General features: G+C 34.4%; 1 protein-coding gene across 1 annotated transcript in view; it reads right to left on the minus strand.

Moving 5' to 3' along the window:
* Nucleotides 1–7,422: 7,422 nt before the first annotated feature.
* Nucleotides 7,423–17,958, minus strand: part of LOC113239664 (connectin-like) — an 86,540-nt gene continuing 76,004 nt past the window's right edge. The window contains exons 2-3 of the mRNA XM_026476743.1: nucleotides 16,210–17,280; nucleotides 7,423–8,124 (exon numbers count right to left, since the gene is read on the minus strand). Of these exons, the coding sequence (XP_026332528.1) occupies nucleotides 7,661–8,124; nucleotides 16,210–17,251 (1,506 nt within the window). The 5' untranslated portion in view covers nucleotides 17,252–17,280 and the 3' untranslated portion in view covers nucleotides 7,423–7,660. The remainder of the gene's footprint in view (nucleotides 8,125–16,209; nucleotides 17,281–17,958) is intronic.

The following is a 17,958-nucleotide window of genomic DNA, read 5'->3' on the forward strand; positions in this document are numbered from 1 at the left end:
CATGTTGCCTTTGATTTATTTTTAGAATTAAGTATACAATCGTTATTTTGAGATACTTGCGTTAACTTTAAAATTCTTTTAAATTTAGAAGAGTAGATACGAAATATTCCCAAGTCATGTTTGCTTTTTGAAATTCGATATTTCCATAACAAATTTCTTCTACGTTTACTGCATTTTTTATGCCCTCCGCAATCCACTTGAGTTTTAATTGAGTACTAATTTTTTTCTCATAAAAGGTAATGCATTAATCGTAATCGTTTGAATAAATTAAAGAACTCTGTATATGGTTTATTCGTCAGCGTCATTGGATGTAAAAACTTCACAGACGTATCTTTCATTCTAATCTCGATAATCATTCAACTTATGACATTTTCATTTCATTTTCATATTTATTTTAATAAGTGTTTTTAGATTTCCATCTAGTCGACTTATTACACATGACTTGCGGCAAATAAGACCAAAAAACTATACAGAGTATTTTTTTAAATGGAACAGTATGGGGAAATGCGAAACCATAGAAGATGAAAACTGTCTTAGAACCCATTAGGTTTTTTTTTGTGAAAACAATTTTAGTATAGTAATTTTTTTGATCAAGCGTGAGTTGTCCATAAAATTAATAAAATAGATCAAATTTTTTTAGTGCTTATCTACTCAGTTTCATTATTTTATTGTACGGGACGAAAAAAATCGAGACAGCCAAAGTCGGGTAATTTTCATGTTATTTTTCTCAAATTTCAATAATTTGCATACCGACGTTGGAAAGCGATCTTGTCGTATCTCGAAAAATAGGACTATCTATCTATCTATCTATCTAGTTTTTCGGCCCTGGTGTAACGTCCTATTTTTCGACATACGACAAGATCGCTTTCCGGCATCGATACATACATACCATCACGCCTATTTCCCACTGGGGTAGACAGAGGCTCAATAATTTAAATATTAATAAAAACGTTAAGAATAATATGAAAGAATAAATATTCTAGAATATTATCATGAAGTATTTTTTAATACTAGAATGTAGTATCCTGAAATATTATTACTTGAATACTGAAATAATAAAACTAGCCCCCTAAATCAGGTAGGTACAGGAAACTAACGTAAAAAATATCCAGTCCGTACTACCAAAGAGAACTGTTCACTGACGTCCTTCTATTAATTAAAGTGTAATATATACCAATTATATCTCCTCTTTGACTCAATAAAGTGTGAACTCACCTGCGTCCATTACTCATTCAATTAACTCCCTTAATTTAACTTTCCCACAACGAAGTGTATGTCGCAAAGTTGGAGGCAAATAATAGAGGGACAATTTCACCCATGAGCCCTATGGACGATACGGGAAAACGGACGGAAGTATTTTGTCATGTCGGCCTTATCTTGGGACAGGAACCTTGGATTTGGAATTATTTGGTAAATAATTATAAAGCGGCCATTTTGCCTTGAAAGAACGCCTGCCTAGTTACATGAAGTTAGGTAGTGATTACAAGGAGAGAACATTTTTATTATTTGACACGTGGGGTCCTAACTTTAGTTGTCTTGTACCATTGACAAACTCTTTTATGATTTAATTTTGCTGGAATAAATTATTTACTTGCAATCCACTCTATTAACAAAATCATTGTTTTGTTGAAAACTTGTAGATATAATTAACAAATTTAAAGAAAACATTCAAAATGTAAAAGTATCAATTTATTGTTTCACACTTTAATTTAAAATTAACATTCACTTGTTTATTTACATTGACTAAATTAACGAAATTGTTTATACCGACTTTAGAAAGTGAAAACTAATAAACAAGATAAATTATAGAACAATCTTTGGTATTTAAATCACTGTTGGGTTTATGAATAAATTAAATTAAAATTTATAATATGATCGTCTTATAAAACAATTGATAATGGTAATGATTTGCATTTGCATTTGTTGAATATAATTTTCGTCTTATAACCTTATTTTCGGTGAATAGAATACTAAACTTATTTATTTCATATTATAATTAAAGTCACAATATTACCATTTAAAACATAATATACATGGTCATTTATAAAATACGTAAAACCTCGCAGGACATTATTGCCAAAACATTAACAAATACTTTCACTCAATGACGTTTTACAAAACATAATAATTTTACCAAAAACGAACTTTTTAAACCTGTATTTTTAGCAATGGCTCCGTGTCAATAATTAATAAGAAATTGGTAATGGGTGCTTTCTTTTGCTTTTGAGTTATCTTATCTTTGAGTTATCACCATTTAGAGCGATCTATTTAAATATTTTTATTTTACCAACGTCATAAACAACAACTTTGTTCCATGACTTTTTACAAAACATAATAAATTTGCCAAAAACAAACTTTTGAAATCTGTATTTTATAGCAACGGCTCCTGCTTAATGTCATTCATTAAAAACATTTTGGTGGGGCGTGTTTTCTTTTGCTACCGCACAGAGTTATCACCTTTTAGAATAATCTGCTTATTTTTTTTATTTCTGTACGAAAGTAAAAACTGATGAAATATTCTAAGGCATGGAACAAAAGTTGTCGTATAATATGACGATAGTAATTTCCAAATACTCAATAACTACAAAAACAATATTATTCTAAAGGGCATACTAAAAGGGCTGAATTTCTATAACAACCTTCATATGAATTACTGGCCACTTATACCGCAACGTTTAACCGAAATCAAAGGACGATTAAAATTTTACTTTAAAATTTTTTTTTTTATTATTTATAACCTACTTCAAAAAAAGGACGAGGTTTTTGTGTTTTATATTTGTATTTTTTTTTGTATGTGTGTTACGCAATAACGCCTTTGTGAACCGATTTTGGTGATTCTTTTTTTTTGTTGGAAACAGGAGTTCCTCAGAAGTGGTGTCCAAGAGGATTTTAAGAAAATATTTCGTCTCTAAGGGTGGCAAACTAGGGGACGAATAAGTTTTGAGGTCGGTTTTTTTAGTACTCTGTACTGAGATTATCGAATCAAACGTTCTAGTTTTGGTGGTGGTTTATTTGAACATTGTTATCAGAATTGGACCGAAACAGTGTGAGTAGATCAATAAAGACATACGAAAAAATGAACAAAACACAAAAATGTTCAATGAGAATTTCGAAGCAAATTCCTAGACACTGTAAAATTTATTATTCAACAAAGGGAATAATCAGTCGGGTACAAAACATTTCGTCATTGGTAACTCAAATTTGCGAGTATAATAAGATAAGTATGATAACTTCATACAAATTTAGCGGCGCGGCTTGCATGTGTACACGCCCAATGCGTATGCGTATTGCGATGATTTATTGATTATGCGAATGTGTACGCCCGTACACGGCACGCGACAGGCGTGCACACGTACAAACCACGCTGCTACGTATGTATGGAGTTACATTAGTTTCTTACAAATTAATGATACAGTATGCATTATGCATACACATCAAAAATGTCTAGGGATCAAGCACATTGTCGTCAATTACTGAAAATCGAGTGTTTAATTAATTTGTCTTAAGTAGCAATGGTTTTTTGATCAATTTCATGATAACATCTTTCGGTGTTGTGGTAAAATTATACGGCAAAACAGGAAATGTAAAAATATATCGTGAAAACTGAATTAGTTATGTCCTGTGTAACTAACTTTAAGCTACAAAAATACGATATACGTTTTCACAAAGTTCCTTAAAATCTAAATTGATAAGTAATTAACTTTATGCTATTTCCATCACTGTTATCAAGCATCAAAAAGTAGATTTGAAATCAAATTTTTAGCTTAAAATAGTTAATACGGCCACAGCAGAAAACTATCGAAACTTGTTCAATAAATAAAATTTGTTAGAAAATTTCGACTAAATTGATAAAAAATGGAATAGGCCGGTGGTTCCTGTCCTGATTGATTTTCCTCTAGTACAGTCAGCGTCAAAAAGATTGGTGCGTAAGAACCTGTTCAAAAAGATTTGAGCATTCGATAATACCAAACTTATTTCAATATTTTGACACTACCTTATGTTCATTAATATAAGAGTAATTTTTAGATGAAATATTTAGATGCTTATTTTTTAACCCTCTAATGCACCGATCATTTTGACGATGAGGTAGTTATAATATTATATAAAGTACTATAATTTACACCGATTACAGTATTTCTGTGCGATACGAATGAAGCCAAGCCTATTTGATAAACAAATAAGTTACCGTCTTATGTGGTACATACTGTATACATATTTTGGACTCAAGCACTGGACTAGGCATTCGGAAATGAAAAACTACTAAATTTTGAAGTTGCATTCTAATGAAATTGAAAATTTATGGTATATTTTAAAATCTAATAACAGTGTAAGAAAATTACAATTCGTTGAAAATATTAAAATTTCAAGTCCCGTGCTACACAAATAGAAATTATGTTATTTACAAAGTTATTTGCGTGATTTCAAACGCTTTTTGGGCCCAGGCGATACGTTTTTATTTTCACCTACGCAATAAAACGTTTGTACAATAAAGAGCCTTCAAACATAGACAAATAAGGCTTGTACAGAATGACGAAATAACATATTCTTTATTAGAAATTATATATTACAGTGACAACACACGGTAATCTAATGCACAACAGACGGCCTTGTTGCCAAGCTGCAAAGGGTGCAGCATATGCCACATTAAATGTACAAACTCACATACTCCTAAGCTTTCCGCATAATGGATTAATTTCAACCTTGAATTTTAAATTGAGATGTATTATAAAATCTGTGCAAAGTGAAATGGGTTTGGATAAACAGAGTAAATTATCTTAACGTAAAACCTTTACATCGGTTTAACGAAGAACAAACACCCTTTTATCATAGTATAATAAAACAAGTATGGTAACTTCATACAAACGTAACAGCGTGACTTGTGTGTGTGCACGCCCGCCGCGCGCCTTGTACGTACGCACACATTTTCATAATAATGAAAGGCGTGTGTGATGACCAGCGCTATGCAACGCGAATGCATTGCGAGATTATGTGAATGTGTGCGTTTGTACACGGCACGCGACAGGCGTGCACACGTACAAACGGCGTTGCGACGTTTGTATGGAGTTATCATTCTGGTCTTAATATACAATGCTTTTACTCTAGAGACAAAACAGTGCCCGTAATCCCCGACGCAAAAAGAGCGGAGTTGTGAATTTGAAACCTTTGCCTGTGTATCAGAGTGTTTGTATGTGTACTGATCTCAAAACAGTTCTTTTATTTGAAGGCAAATGTAATCGGGATAGTTCTTAGTTACGCTTCATAAACATCTGCAACTGTTTACAACTCTAGAAAACTCGGACCCACTTCGAGTGTCACTTGTGCACTAAGTCCCAAACACAAATATCGCTTGCGCACCCAGAAATAAAATGATCCCGGTGATATTTCGGACTATTATTTCTCACTTTCGGAACTCTCGCTAACGCCAACGAACGCTCTAAGGGTGCTGGTGAATTACAGTACATGTAACTTGTTATCTTACGTCTCAGGATGGGAGTGCCTCTCGGATCTTTGCGATTTAAAGCTCAGCGCCAACTGGAACTATTATGGGCTAGGCGCACGACTTGTTCGACCCGTTGCTTGGTGTCGTAAAGAAAAAACTATTTTTTCTTAAGTAATTATCTAGGTTGCACATGGCAGTAAGTGGTGACGTGTAGATTTATTGACATTCGTAACTGAGTGCTTCTACCGTGAGTTTACTAGGACAGGTATCGAGCGGTCACGTGAAATATGGTAGATAATACAGTACCACTGTGTAGACGCTACAGTAATGTAAGCAATTTGATAACCCCGGTTAGTGTGAGTAATGGCCGGTCTCTTCATTATTCCACAAAGTCTGCAGATATTGTTATGAATTTTGTTTCATTTGTGGTAAGAGTACCTACTCAACATCTGTCGACCTTCACGGAGGAGGACTTTTGGCTAAAGGGTGTCATGTACCGAGACTTTCGAGGACGGTCACCGGACACCCACGTTGCGTCACACGTCGCGGTCCATACGTGTAAATAAATGAAAAGTATTATTATATTATTATGTATGTTAGTTTATAAGGTTAGTTTATGTATTTTTTGTCTTTGTAACTTGATCGTAATTAAAAAAAATAACAAATCTAGCATCAAAAGCCCAATATAATAAAAACTAGACGATAAATCACTTTTCCCGGCCGCCCTGCCGTGATCAAAGTAATAAAACAAATTAACTGTAGTGTTTTGGTTAGGTTGGGATATTGCTCGCGAAAAGTAGAGAATTATTTATACTGACCAGTCCAAGTGATAAAAATTCATATCATCTTAGTCCTATATTTATCAAATGGACTACAGGTAGTCAGTCGGCAATTATTAATACAGACCAGCGAAAGTAATAAATTTATCAATTTGACCGTCCGTATTAATAATACCAGATTAATCAAATTGCCCGTAGCCAATATTTTACGCGATCGCTACCGACCACTGTCGCAGTAAATTCATGGTAGAGGTATTGAACGGTTTCAACCAATTAATTTTATTAAAAAAAGCTTAGTTTTTTATTACACTTAAATAGCCCGAACATACCTTAACCCTTAAATTATGAGTACTAAGTTCAGTCAACTTTAATACCTAGAATATGCTAGAATGTTAAATTATCTAACAAACAAAATGAACATTCTAAATTATCTACGTACTTAATTTTAATTGATCATTAAAAAATTATCACGACTAAAAATCATATTAAGGTATTAATTACATTGAAATGGGAAGATTAAACATTTGAACTTAATAAATGGTTCAAAATGAAGACATAGGCAAGTAAGATAAAAAATAATCTGATGCCCACGTGTTAACTGGTGCGAAGTCAGATGTAGGACATTATATAGATGGAAACGTAAAGTCGTCTCTTATGATAACACCTCAGTGATCCCATCAGTACATTTCCATATAAAATGAGTTTCCTATAACGTACATCTGAACACGAGCTCAAAAGAAATCGTATCTTTGGTATAATAATGCCACATGTCATCAAAATTGCTTTTATAACATAAAGTCACAAAAATAATACGAACTATATGAAACCATACACATCTTCCCAAGACCCAGAAAAGTACAATGGGAAAAAGGCTAAACGCCCAATCTGCATTGTAATGTTCTAAATATAATCACATGCTTAAAAGATAGCCTTTCTGTTCCTAAAAAAAATATAAATCTAGTATAATTAGAAACCATATATAGAAATACAGAGGAAAACCTTTATCTGCGATTAATGATCGTCCAATATTTTTTCGCTACTACAAGACTGTATGGAACTTGGGTATTGCTCATTGTATGCTATATTTTCATTTTTGAAACTGGGCGTCACGTAATTCGTGATCATACGAGTAGGAATGATACTATCTGGATCTGAATCACTTCATATATTATATACATTTTGACGTATACGGGGCCTTAGGAGATTAACTGCAATTTTATGACTCTTGTATTCAAGCATAAAAATATTATCGAGTAATTTCGTTCGTAGAATCTTTAAGCCTTTCTCTAGAAAAGTTTTCACTTTGCAGTTGTAGCATTATTACACCAAAAATCCATCCTCACTTGTAATGTTTTAAAATTATTCTCTCTCATTTCAATCACCTTAGAGACCAAATTAGTTATATCTGTTCATATTTACATCAAAATTCTCATTGATTGGGCTACAACATATTTACCATTACAATTAACGTCAGTACTATTTCCAAATTACTCTTACTCGACGAACTTTGATAGTACCGAACTTCATCCTGTGTAGGGGGCGAGAATGAGTCCTCGTAACTTAGCTTTTTAGGACACGGTAACATTTCCGTAGGAATTTCTAACAACTTTCTTCTGTATTCAATCTTATTATCGCCGGAATTGTCTTCATCTTGCATTTCATCATAAAAGTTTTCGTCATCATCTTCTTCAATGTCTTCATAGTTTTTCTCCTTTTCTATATCTTTTTTTAAATCTTTCGAAATAACATTAATAACTTCAACTTTCACGTTTGGTGGGTTGGTTTTAATTTTAGTGTCCATGATGCAGTTCAGACGATCGAGTGATGCTTTAAGGCGTTTACTCTTTGTCTCGTTTCGGAGTTTGTGAAGCCAGGACAGCCGACAGTCACAGGTCAGTTTGTTACCTGTAGACAATATTCAGTAATGAGTTTCTTATAAATAACTATAGTTAATACGAAATTAAAAAGAAAACCTGTAGGAAATTGAAAAAGTGGATTCAACTTTATTAAAATTCAATGATCTAAAAGTGATTATGAATTTCTATTTTGAATAAATTTATTGAAGGTTGGCGTTTAATAGGAGACTGTAACAACGTTGAGTGACCATTACTGTTACTATTCTATACACCGCAACATGATCGAGGTCTGGGCGTAATGGCACGTATATGACAAAATATGTAGAAAGAACTATGAACGTATGAAATATAAGAAACGTTTTAAATTTCGAATTATAATTTTTTTAAATGTCTGAAAAAAGTACCAATAAAAATTTTGGTTGAAAACTCCAACTTTATAAGCAAGTTTAAATGATAATTGAACAATTTTTTTTCGTATCCAAAATCATATAAATAATTTTTCAAATAAACCAATTTATTTGGGCTCTTTATAGTGATTTTATTCATCGTGTTGTTATGTTTATGTCTGTCTAATATTAAAGCACAGCACCTTGTTTGGAACCATGGTTACAAATATAATTCATTTAAAAAACTGATTTAGTTTTGAAATTATATAATTTTCAGATCGAAAAAAGGCCATAAACGAAAATTGCAACTAATTTTATTAATATGTGTCCAAAATAGGATCACGCTAAGTTTATATGGAGCACACTGTCCTCTTAAGGATAAAAGAAAATTAATTTCCTCGTTTTTACAAACTAGACATTAAAAAGGAAAACACTGCAGACATGTTACTTTTAATAATATACTTAGACGACCTTGGACCCCCCGCCCGGGAAGCGAATCTGGGACCTCCGCGCGTCAGACCTGCTCGGAAACCGTTCGGCCACCGAGGTAGTTACATATTTCAAATACGTGACTAAAATACCGCAAAGTCCACCGGATAAGACTTTAAATATTTACATAGCGCAGTTTTCATTTTTACTCGTAATAACTAATATTTTCGGAGTCGAAAAACTCTGTAACAAGCTATTTTGGTAATATCGATTATACCCTCAATAAAAAATGGCGCAATTGGCGAAGCAATTTTTTTGGGAAACTAATAATATAAATTTATAATTGTAACTTTTTTATAAAAAAAAACTGACCTCAAAAGTTCGTGGAGTTACATTTATTTGCCAAGTTTTATTGAAATCGGTTACCGGAAAGTGCGCGAAACCGAATTCACCCCCTAGTTTGCCACTCATAGAGGTGGAATATTTTCCCCTCTATACCCCTTCGTTCCCTCTTTCCAACAAAAAAGAATTATCGAAATCGGTTCACAAATGCTGGAGACATCACGTAGCATACACAAAAAAATGCATTCGAATAGAGATCCTCCTCTTTCTTTTTAAGTCGATTAACGTACCGTTTTTTTATATCGAAGCAGCTAAATCGCCACATACGTTACATTTTTTAAAGTATTTTCACATAATACGAATATCTTTCGTCACTCATTATTATTAATTGATATTGTTATATGCGCTTGTTGGTAAACGACACACCTACGAATGTCATATTAAATGTATATGATTTAACGTAAACATTTTGGATACTTCTATCGTTTTACTCATTAGGTAACGAACTTTCGATATCAGTTTAAAGGTTTTTGATATCTCATATATTTACGGACTAATCACCTGGGTCCTTTGAATAATTACACCCTGTATACCTCCACTCGCATAGAGCTTACTTATAAACTATATTACAAACCATAAAACTATATTACACATTGGTACATAAACGATTTTTATATAGACCATTTTCTATACCTCAGGCGATAGGTGAGTGTTTTTACGAGTGTGTCCCTATTTTATGTGGGCTAACTTCAATGAATTAGAGTTGGAACAGTGGTCGGAGCACGTGACATTTTAATAGCATCCATACATTGCGCTCCGCTGTTATATTTTGTAAAGAATTGTTGCTGCATTATCTTAGTTTTCGTGGACATATTTATATTATGGAGACTCGAACAAAATTAAGAAACAGGATTAACATTTCGCACACGAAATTAAATATTGTCGTAACTCAAAATTGTAGAATCAGAAGACACAATTTGAAAGTTAAAAAAAAAACCTTAATGAAAACCTCAGTCAACCGTGACCATGGGACCTGTAAAAGGCCCGAAACGTCGGTTTGTTTGAAAAAACAAATATACGCGATTTAAATCCGGAAAAATAGTTTCATTTCCTATGTGTAACAATCGCGAAAACCTAAGAACTCGTGAAACCAAACAAAACCAAATGAAACCAAAATATACATTCTCGTTTATAAATGGATAATTATTCGCAATAAGATCCATTCTCAATCTTTTTCGAATTTTTAAATTTTGTTTTCTCAATTCCACAATTTTGAGTAACAACAGTTTGTGTTTCAAGTTTGGGTTTCAAGTGCGATTTAATAATCAAGCAATTTTAGAAAGACTACAAGAAACAATCGTTTTAATAGAGTTTATAATAGAATTAATAAAACTGGAACTCGAATTTAGGCAGTTCTTTGTCTTTCAAAGTTCTCAGTCTTCTCCAGCCTCGTTGATTATTAGAGTGAAGAAATTGTAATTATATTACGCGTTTTCTACCGTATCACAAAACACTTTTATATAAAGGATTGAAAAGTATAAAAAGTCACTGGGATGAGAGACACGGAAGACTATACACACGCGTTCGTGAAACGTGTGATTGCATCGCCACACTTGCGATTTATAGGCGATTGCATCGAAGCAAACGCGCGACTGCATCGATACAAAGGCGCGATTGCATCGATACAGTCGCTTATCATGAATAATTATGTACGAAAAATTAATTAATATGTTAAATAAATAAATAAATTAATTAATTTAAAACGTGCATCGCGTTTGTGTCGCGATTGCATCGCGTTTGTATCACGCTTACATCGCGTTTGCATCGCTGCTCAAAGTTGCGCGCGTAAGTAGACTATGCAATGACCGACTGCATCGCTAGTGCATCGCCTTTGTATAGCTGCAACCTTTTTCCTTTCACACAAAACGAATATATTCGCGATGTGAAGCCGGAATATTTGATTGTCGATTTAAATACCATCCGAATTAAAATAAACCTAATTTTAATTCACATACCACAGAGTAACAATAATCAGCTAATTTATAATCCATATTACCAGTGGCTTAATGAGCACGTTAAGTCGTTTTTTTTAATATTAGTTATGCCAAGTGATGAGACGAACAATTCGTGTGACTGGAGGTAAGCGACACGTCTGTCCATGGCAGTTGCAATGTCACTCAGAGCTTTATGTCGCATAGATCTTAGGGGTACTACTGCTGCGCCCATCACCCCGAGACATAAGTAGATAAGACCCATGTACCACCAGCACCCTTATCCGTCAAAACCGGAACGTAGTAATGGTCACATTATTGTTTGGCGGCAGCAATGAAAAAAGTGGCAGTACTTCCCTGAACGAATTATTTCACAAGAAACTCTATTGCTACTAAGTCTTTCATAGTTACATTTAATATTTAAAAAAAATCATGATATTATTAAATATGACGTTTTACTACCATGATAATTATTCATTTTTTTGTGAAAATACTGTACTAATTTGTTATAGATACAAAGATCCATTAAGGCTCAACTCACACCGGTGCAGAGTCGAAGCGTCGCGTCAATTACACCGCCTGGCGACGCAACGACGGTCGCATTAGTACGCCCGGATCACAGTGTGATCGGCGTCTGACGCGCTCGACTGTAAACAAGCGTGTAAGCGCGTCGACACTCGATTACATATTTGCATAACACAAATTTGTACCTTAATAATGGGAAAATAGAGATGAATATGCTATAGACGAAAAACATGACGCGTCACGACGCTTCGACTCCGCGCCAGTGTGAGTTGAGCCTAACACTACGAAAAATTCTTTAAATCTGACTGGACTCGAGCCAGCGTCTGTTGCCACACGGGGTCACCGCGTTGGTAAGCAACTGAGCTACAGACCAAGTCAGCAGATCTTACGGATTTCTCTATGCGCTTGTTGCAGATCTTTGTATTCGATTTAACGGTTTTTTTGCCGTCAGCGCCATTGGGAGAAACTTATGAAAGTAGTACGAGTACCAAAGCAACGGAATTCTAAACTCCGGATTTCCAAGAACACCCAGAACAAATTTAGAAAAGTTCATTTTCCAAATTGGTCCTACCGGGAATCGAACCCGGGAACTCCGCATCCAGCGCCCGTTAAGCCACCGAGGTTTTCTAAATTGTATATTGTTAATACCGATTGACCTACCTAATACCTCACACTTTGCAATTTTGCATTGATATATTATTACCTAGTTTTCTTGAACCATTAATGAAAGAGAAGAGGTAACAATGGTATGGTATTTTTGAAACCGCCAGTTTCAAAATTAGTTTCTCGAATTTAAATTACCACCAAACCAGTGCTAGAGCAGCGACAGTGCGACGTTTTTACGGCATCCATACATTGCCGTCGCATTTCGCTTGCGCTTGCATTATACGCGATTCACGTGAAACTTTTTCATATCAATTTCACACCCTACTTATTTCGTTGCAACATTTTCATTAATTTGGTTTAATTTTTTATGAAAGGCAGGGTTCCTTGTTCAGGCTGAACGCTTGTGGAAAATATAGTGCAATTAGACTACATTAACGCATTGCTTGATATATGCGTATTTAATAATAATGCATATTTTTTATCTACGCAAATTGATATAACATATTACCTCAAGTCCTCTAAAATGTCTCATCATCCAAAATTATAATCCAATTCATTGGGTTTTAATTTTGCACCTGTGTATCATGCCAATGTAACAATTTTGGTATACATGGTTATTCTAAATTTTGCAACAACAAAATCATCATACACTTTACATTTAAGTTTAATCCCTAAAGGTTATGTTATCATTACAAATATTGATCCTAGTTACTCCCTATGTACTATAAAGACTACGAGATAAAAATATTGACGGGAGTACTTTTTAAAATATTACGTTATACTTATTTTTTTCAGGATAACACAAACTTAAGGTCCACATAAATTCATGTCAGGATGGAATTTTCAGATATTATAATAAATTTCAGTTAAATATGATCAATGCAGTTCTATTTTATTAATAAAATATCACCAAAATTCTGCCGAAAAGCGCTATCTCAATCGAAGTAAGTTTTGAGAAAATCGACTTTTTATAAATTGTATTTTCGCACCTTCAAAAATAAATCTTTTTCAAGATGTTAAAACTTATTTATACGTATTGTTGAATAATACATTTATTGACATACCTAAATTATCCATACATTATACCATTATACCTATTTTGTGAGATACCGCTATTTTGATTATAAACAAAGGTTTCAAAAATTGAGATATAAAAATACTTCTTCGTGGTTTTTTAAATGTTTTAAGTTATACCCTGTTTCAAATGAATTGAGAGTAAAGGTAAACATTGAGTGCATTGACCCGACCATAGTCGGTTTAGTGATGGGCAATTGTAGAGTAATTTACTAATCAATTATTGAATGAATCAGATCGATCAATTGAATCTGTTGAACTAACATCAAGTGAATTCCGCGCATTTGACCGTTGTAAATTGATTGAAGGTGATACATATAAAAACGTTTCTTTATTTACGATTATTGACATTTATTGTTTAAAAGTTAGAAGCTATCAGTTAAATACAGAAAATTATGAAAATACTTGATAGTTAACAAGTCGCTAAATCGTTTGTAAGCGGTACAGAAATAAGAGTTGGTCAAATGACTTCAAGACGTAAGTTTCTGGTGACTCTTGAGGCAATCACTTACTCAAACTATGATTCACTCAATTGAACTTTTTTCCGTACATCCCTATGCAACCATAGACATTCTAGACTATGGATTGTCAAATCAATCTCAGTTTTCGGCGAAGATTTTTCAATTATGATTTTATAATGCATAACAAACGAATATTGTTGGAAAAAGTGGTGAGATATCTAGTGGAAACCTACAAAATACACATAAAAGTGTTACTTATTCCATATAGTGAGTGATTTCTTCAGAATTTTAACCCAACTGGTTTGTTTACGTTTACTCTCAATTCTATTGAAATAGACTATAGATTGCGCTATTTTTATTATACCATTAGATGCGAAATTATTATAGCTAAAAGGGCGTATCTCAGAGATAGCGCCTTTCGGCTTAACAGGGCAAAATTGTAATTAATGAACTCGATGATGAATCAAACAAAACAGACCAGAGTGAACGAGCAAGTTGATAAGGACCGACCAACCAAATGATAAATGACCAAATTGAGGATGCCCTAAAGAAAGGCCGGGTCAAGAGTACCCTTAAGCGACGAGCATGTATGCATGCACTGATGCGTGTTGATGAGGCGAAATATGTGTATCAGGAACTTAGCAAGTGGAAGGCTGTTGCTTCTCCCTACCCAAGTTTCGTCAGGTTAGACGGGTTACGGGAAACACACCACAAGTACACAGTATTTTACGCAGTAAAAGATCAGCAATATTATTTGGTACAAACATACGCTTTAATTCATAAATAAATGAACCGATTGAAACCAGCGCAAATGGCAATAATTGAATGGCCATCGACGCTACGTTAATTACCTACTATGTCATTTGCGCACCATTGCCGCACATACTGTTATTATATTTAGCGTTGTACGGTTATTGGTTGATGTCACAGTTGAAGGTGAATTAACAGTACCCTAGAATCATCTGTCAATAGCATCGAGTATATAACCAGAAATAGAGACGAAATGTCATTTAATTTGTTTGGAAACTATTCTGCCATATCATTACTGTGACAACTGCGCTCCGGTTGGCTGGCTCGAGTTCGAAACAATTGACGGGTGTCGTCAATGAGTGTCGTCAACTGTTTCACTTCAAATCGACCAGTTAACTTGAGCTTTGCCATAATGGACGAAATTCGCAAAATTACGTATTTAATATTTAATTACCAATAATGGTCTTTCAACGACTTTTTAGTCGTAACGCCATCTATGAGAAATCTATTGCAGATTTATCACCCAGTTAGTACCTTTACAGCTACCAGTCCTGGCGAGAGATGTCGCTATCTCACCGTATTAATTAAATTTTTATTGCCTTAGTTGGTTGGATTGAGTTAGTTGGCTTTGTTGGTATAGCGTCTGGCACGGTATGCAAGAAGACGTCGGTTCGAATCCGACCGGATCGAAGGAATTTTTTCTGAGTGTTTTTTCTGAGTGTTCGATCTTTGTATTAATAATTATAACAAATAATATACCAAACAACTTTCTTCAGAGGAGAGATTAATGACCTCAACTGCCCCACGGTTTGCACTGTGGCCGCCGGATGAAGTAGTCCCGGGCCCGTTTCCCGGTGGCACCAATTTGGGAAATGAATTTTTCTAAATTAATTCCGATCTGAGTGTTCTGGATTGTTTCTTGATAAACAATAAGGACCTAAACATAGTACTTGGAATGGCGCCGTGACGTTATTGATTTTTAAGGTCTTTAAACTACTGATTACAAAATTGCACTATGGTATTGTGGTCAATTGTCCATTGGTTAATTAACCCGGCTTCGTATGAAAGTTGTTTGTTCTATAGAGTGTTTTCCTTATAGCCGGGACGTCATAGTCCCACCGGAACCCAATTAGCGGAGCCCTTTTGTTCCTTGTGCTCGGGTATTAGTGAAAAATACTGCCTACTAAGGATTAAGCTAACATAATCTTCATTACATATACGAGGAAATATCAGTAGTATTTTTGTGAACGTGATTTGATTTTTGGTAGTTAGGGTAGCGGTAGTAAAGAAAAGGGAGCTTATTACGTGAAATGAGGGTTCAGTAGTATAATAATAAAATAGTGGAAGCGATTTGGTGATCTATTCATCAATTGGAACAATTTATAGATAGAATAAATCTTCTACACTAATTGAATATTCCGATTGATGGAACTAAAAGACTTGGTTAATACTTACTACTGAATACCTTTAAAAAGAATATATGTCAAACATGCTATTAATTAACAAAACCAAGCAGAAAGCGACTGACTTTGTACAACTTTTAATGAAAAGAAAATAATTTGCAACTCACCGTCGAGCGAGATTAGTGCATAATTCGACTTCATGTTCTCAATAATATTCTGCAATGTTTCATCGCGCACTGTCTCGAGCCCGTTGTTCCTCAAATCCAAATAACTCAGCTTCTGAACATCTTCGAACACCCCATCGTCTAACACACTCAACTTATTATCAGCTAAAGAAAGTTTCCTCAATTGCGTCAATCCCCCAAACCCTCTCTCCGATATAAATTCTATTTCATTACCGTCCAGGTAAAGTTCCTGAAGGCTCCAAAGTTCTGCGTACGCCAAGTCGCCTATCATTGTTAATTTGTTGTTTCTCATATCTAAATTGATCAAGTTGGACAGCCCCTGGAAATTCTCTCGAATGACAACCGTCAACAAATTACTCGCTAAATCTAATTTTATTAGATTGTTCAAATGCTTGAAACATCCGTCGTGCAGCACGCTTATTGTGTTCTTCGACAAATGCAATTTCTGCAAATTTGGCAGCATGTAAAACACGTCTCTTTTCAATTCCGATATCTGGTTTTCTACCAAACTAACGTTCGAGAGCATTATCAAGTGGGCAAAAGCGAATCTTTCCAGCTTCGATATTTTATTTTTTGGTAGGGAAATTTCTTTCAGCGTAGTGGAATTCGTAAATGCAAACGAAGGTATACTAAAAATGTTCGCATATTGTATATTGAGATGCTGCAGTCGGTCAAGTCTAACGATCACTTTAGCTGGGATGTACGTCAAGCCTCCATCGGCTCGGACGTTGAATGTTAGCCTTTCAATTTTGGGCTGGGAATAGAAATTTGACCAGAACGGATCATCCTCCGCTATACCTCCATTGAAAACCCAGCAATCAGCTTTGGTGGCTGTTTTTATTTTTATACTCTCGCAATAGCAATGCACTTTGGACACTCGGTCCTGTATATCGCAGATGTTGACGTAGTGCGAATAGAGACCTTTGTCGTTCTTGTATCTGCGCTTATCGCTTTGCCGGCTCTCAGTGACATTGATTTCGACTGTCGCGAAGGCGATCATTAAGATCAGATATTTTAGGTCCATGCTTCCGTTTCACATTGAGCGATGTTTATCTGTAACGAAAGAAAGGCGGTGAGTGTGAATGTTCTTTGTTTTTCTTTTTATCTTACGCTTGGTGCTCTCCATTAGTAGAGTTCCTGATTAGATTGTATTGAAGGCGCGCTAAGGTGCCATTAAAGCGGCGTAATCGACGCTTCAGAGATTGTTTAAAAAGATGGAAATTTAAATTGCGTACTTTGCGTTCAGAGTAGAAGTTTTCTTTTGGCACTCAAATACTCCGACATTTCTACCATGGATATCACTATACATGCTAAGTGAGGTGCTTAACACGATAACTGTTTGCAAAGTACAAAGAACTACTTACGTGGAAGATAAACCTTTATTATTCAAATTAGGATTTGCGTCAAACTTTTTTCCAATTTGCAGACATCAAATTAGGTCAAACAGAAATTTATTCTATATCCTTGATAATATATAATATCTATAGTTTTATTATAAGTATATGATTTATATATTAAAACTTATACATATAATAAAACTTATACTCTTGTTTTTGTTCACTTGAAAACAGGGATATTAAACTATGGATTACAATAATAATGGATTTGCTCTAATGAAAGGGCTCTCTAAAACGTCAATGAAACGATGTAAATTTTATTTTATTTCGGTACTTTATTTCTTATTTCTGTGGCTAGGTACAAGAAGTGCCAAAGTCCATATGACTTACGTAC

Source organism: Hyposmocoma kahamanoa, unplaced genomic scaffold (assembly GCF_003589595.1).
Source record: "Hyposmocoma kahamanoa isolate Upper Pololo Valley unplaced genomic scaffold, ASM358959v1 114, whole genome shotgun sequence".
Taxonomy (NCBI): domain Eukaryota; kingdom Metazoa; phylum Arthropoda; class Insecta; order Lepidoptera; family Cosmopterigidae; genus Hyposmocoma; species Hyposmocoma kahamanoa.